General features: G+C 41.1%; 1 protein-coding gene across 1 annotated transcript; it reads right to left on the bottom strand.

Moving 5' to 3' along the window:
- Positions 1-212: 212 nt before the first annotated feature.
- Positions 213-2,658, bottom strand: LOC104962672 (transportin-2-like). The gene is made up of 6 exons (XM_010791125.1): positions 2,527-2,658; positions 2,051-2,146; positions 1,868-1,943; positions 1,535-1,634; positions 1,257-1,331; positions 213-385 (listed from the first exon to the last, which is right to left on the bottom strand). Exons 1-6 carry the CDS (start codon positions 2,615-2,617, stop codon positions 278-280), a joined length of 546 nt encoding a protein of 181 aa, XP_010789427.1. The 5' UTR covers positions 2,618-2,658; the 3' UTR covers positions 213-277.
- Between the last annotated feature and the right edge of the window lie 776 nt (positions 2,659-3,434).

Raw genomic sequence — 3,434 nt, 5'->3', positions numbered from 1 at the left:
CCTGGAATTATGAAAGTTATGAATGAGAAAAGTAATAGCCATCGATTCCAGATCGAGCTGAACGTTTTGATGTTTGAGCAGAGTTTCTGCGATTTGGAATGTGGGAGCAGAAGAGGTGCAAAATAACCCGGCGGAATAAAAATAATAAAGAATTTGTGCGTAGAAGAACAAATAGTTGGAATGCTGTATCAGCATTCCCACTAAATTATGGGGGGAGGGGGGGTTGCTGGACATACCTAACAGGTTGGTGTCCTGTGTGGACGAGGAAGAGGTCAGGTTAAACGCCATAGCAGGCAGACAGGCGCTCCTTCAGCAGAGGTGGGAACTGCTCTGAGAACTGCTGCCAGTTCTCCTCCCCCACCTGGTCCTTGAAGCCATGCAAGATCTTGGAAAAGAAAAAGGAAAACAGTCAGGGATGCCAAATAAACTCAGTAAATCAATATGTTTAAAATTGAGAGTTTAACCTGTTAACCCCTGTTTTCAGGTCTCAGGCTCGAAAATGACATTCCCAGAACAGGTGACTATATCTTCCCTTTTAAAAAAGGGGTAAATGCAGTCTTTTTTTCTCAAAGCAATGATAAACCTGTGAGTTGGATGTAAAAAAGTTAGAATCAATATAGATTTTTTTTTTATTTCAATGTAAATTCAGATTGAACATAGTACAAAAATGTAAATTATAGTGTCCGTCCAAATCTTTTTTACTTGGTGAAAACCACCCTTGAATAGGTTTTAAAAATTATTAAGAAGCCCTGAGACACAGTTTCGTGAAAAAACTAACCGCCACACCCGGATTAGGGTCCTCTCGGGCTTAACAGGTTAAAAGGACAGTGGTTTAACTTTTTTAAGAATTCAACTTAACAGGGTGCGTATTTGATCAACAAATTGTCATTTTCTTCCTCTCCCAAACTAATAAGTTGCAACCCTATAAATATGGGAAGCAACAAATTAACTAACTTTGTTATGAAATAAGTAGATAGCGATTAAACTGAATGTGAAAATGCACCAGTTGTTTTATTTATTTACAAACTGCTCTCCCTCCTCGAAACAGTAAGCTCTACACACACACTTCTCAGACTCAAAAGTCATCTGCACATTTTAATCAGATTTCGAATGTCTATAAGGTGATCATCACAGAGTGTGGCGAGCGAGCACTAAATTGAGGAACATTTCATTGAAAACATTAATCCTCTAACTTGAGGTCCTTGAGTGTGAAAAGATGGGAACAGTGATGGTACTGCTGATGACGAGGCTCTCACCTTATAAAACATGTCTCTCAGGTCGTCCTTGGGGTTGACCCAGGAGGCCACAGCGTCACAGAAGAAAATGAAGTCCTGGAGAGAGAGAGAAGAAGTTAAGAGTAAATTCAGAGCTCAAATGAACAGGGTCAGGGGTGTTAAGTGTGATTCTGGATCAGAAAATATAGGAACATAAGGTATCATTATAAATCAATGAGCTGGGTGTGTCATCATTTCCAGAAAGGATTCAGCTGGACGTCCTCTGTAGTATCTACAGCTTTTATTACACATCTGCTCACCTGCACCACGCCTGCAGGGTTCACACCGATCATCACGCAGATCCCCCTGAAGGCCGAGTCCTTGTCCTCGTTATCTCGGATATTCCTCAACGATGTGCACCTGGGAAAGGGGGGTGGACAAAAGTGGAAGGTTTATTCATCCATATTTTGTCCCAATTACTTCCTTTTCTTATGTAAACCAAAAATAATTGTCTTTTTTTCTGAATGAATTAAAGTTCATACAAATGTATTGTAATAAGGGCTACTGTGATTCAAAACAGAAAAGTGAATAGTGTCTCATTTTAATATCAGTAAACTTGTGATTTCATGACATCAGAATGACAATAAACTCACCATGGTCTGATGAACTGCTGCAGCTGTGGCGCCACCTCCTGGGGACAGACGTAACCCAGTCTGCCGATGGTAATGGCTGCACACAGGGAGACAACACAAGTTAACGTCAACTCCCTCTGACACTCAAATAATTCCAACGTTTGAAGTACACCCAACCTAAACTGTGTCTGACAGTGTGTGTACCTGTGTTTTCCAGCAAAGTCTTGGGTGTGTTGGGTCTGTTGATGATCTCTACAAGGTTTGGCAGAACCACGCCCACGTACGGCTGCATCTCTGCACCTAGAAGAACATTGATTTAACACAGGTTAAATTACATGTACTGGACTTGATTATTGAGCCCATGTGTTCTCGTTCCACGATAGGTGGAATGTATTTCAACTTTTAGAAACGTTCTGTCATGAGGAAAAGGACATTTTTCATGTACTAAAAACAATGAATGGCAAAGCGAAAAAACATTGGCAGTGTGGTTTGCACAGACTTAAATGGCAAACACTCAACTGTGCCACTTAGCTAAACATCATTTGGCATATCTGGATCAGAAATTAAAACAAAATGCATCATCTTTTTTCAATAAAGGGTTTTTCATCATATCCAGACACTGGGCTTTATATTCAAATAAGCAGACAAAAAGGGTTTATTATTTAACAATAAGCACTTACCCATTTGCATGGCGATCTCTCCAATGGCCCAGGTGGCGTTGTTACACACCGAGATAAACTCTGGGTTCAGGTTGAGTCCCAGGATGGGCATGAACTCAGCTGGAGGGAGGACACGAACACACAGGTTACAATACGAACAGAAAGACATCCAGTTACTTTTACACTACACAAGTTCTGCCTTTACAACTTCATGTATGATTTACAAACTGCTCTCTCCCTCCTTGAAACAGCAAGCTCTACACACACTTCTCAGACTCAAAAGTCATCCGCACGTTTTAAATCAGATTTCGAATGTCTATAAGGTGATCATCACAGAGTGTGGCGAGCGAGCACTAAATTGGGGAGGAACATTTAGTGCTGGTATAAAAGTATTTTACAGAGATTAAAACAGTCAATAGGCACTTTCACACCGGAGTACTTTTCCCGGTATAGTTCTGAAAATTTGCATTCACACCAAAAAAAATAGAACTAGAACTTAGTTCATGAGAATCTTTTCAGTCCCTGCTAGAGAGCAGGTACTTTCATGGGAGAAAAAGGTTCCCATTTCTGATTGGCTTGGCAGATTGCAAACCATGCCCAATAAAACTTTTTTTTTTTTATGAAGCCGCCATTTTATTTGCTGGCATTAGCATTATTAGCATTAGCCCAGCACACAAACGGAGAGAGACTAACTTATGGCAACACAAAATAAAACATGGGAGCGGTGGAGTGATGAGGAGGTGTCGGGTTACTCGGAAGGACTTCAGTAGAAGCTGCTGGGAGTCTTCCCCAACTCCGGGGACTTCCAGCCGGGGACTTCGGGTGGTAGTATACGCCGTGAAGTTGTTTGCGGCCTGCCAGTAAACCCAAAGCAGAAAGAAGAAGAAGAAGAAGAAGAAGAAGAAGAAGAAGAAGAAGAAGAAGAAGAA

The sequence above is a fragment of the Notothenia coriiceps genome, unplaced genomic scaffold (genome assembly GCF_000735185.1).
Source record: "Notothenia coriiceps isolate Sejong01 unplaced genomic scaffold, NC01 NC01_scaffold00035247, whole genome shotgun sequence".
NCBI classification, from domain to species: Eukaryota; Metazoa; Chordata; class Actinopteri; order Perciformes; family Nototheniidae; genus Notothenia; species Notothenia coriiceps.
This window is presented reverse-complemented; position numbering and strand designations above follow the sequence as displayed.

Bases quoted from the DNA above. Each gene is read 5' to 3' on its own strand.
- LOC104962672 (XM_010791125.1), bottom strand. From the start codon at position 2,617: ATGCCCATCCTGGGACTCAACCTGAACCCAGAGTTTATCTCGGTGTGT. The intron at 2,147-2,526 runs GTAAGTGCTTAT...ATGTTCTTCTAG, and splicing joins AGAGATCGCCATGCAAATGG to GTGCAGAGATGCAGCCGTAC. The intron at 386-1,256 runs GTGAGAGCCTCG...TTCTTTTCCAAG, and splicing joins TGAGAGACATGTTTTATAAG to ATCTTGCATGGCTTCAAGGA.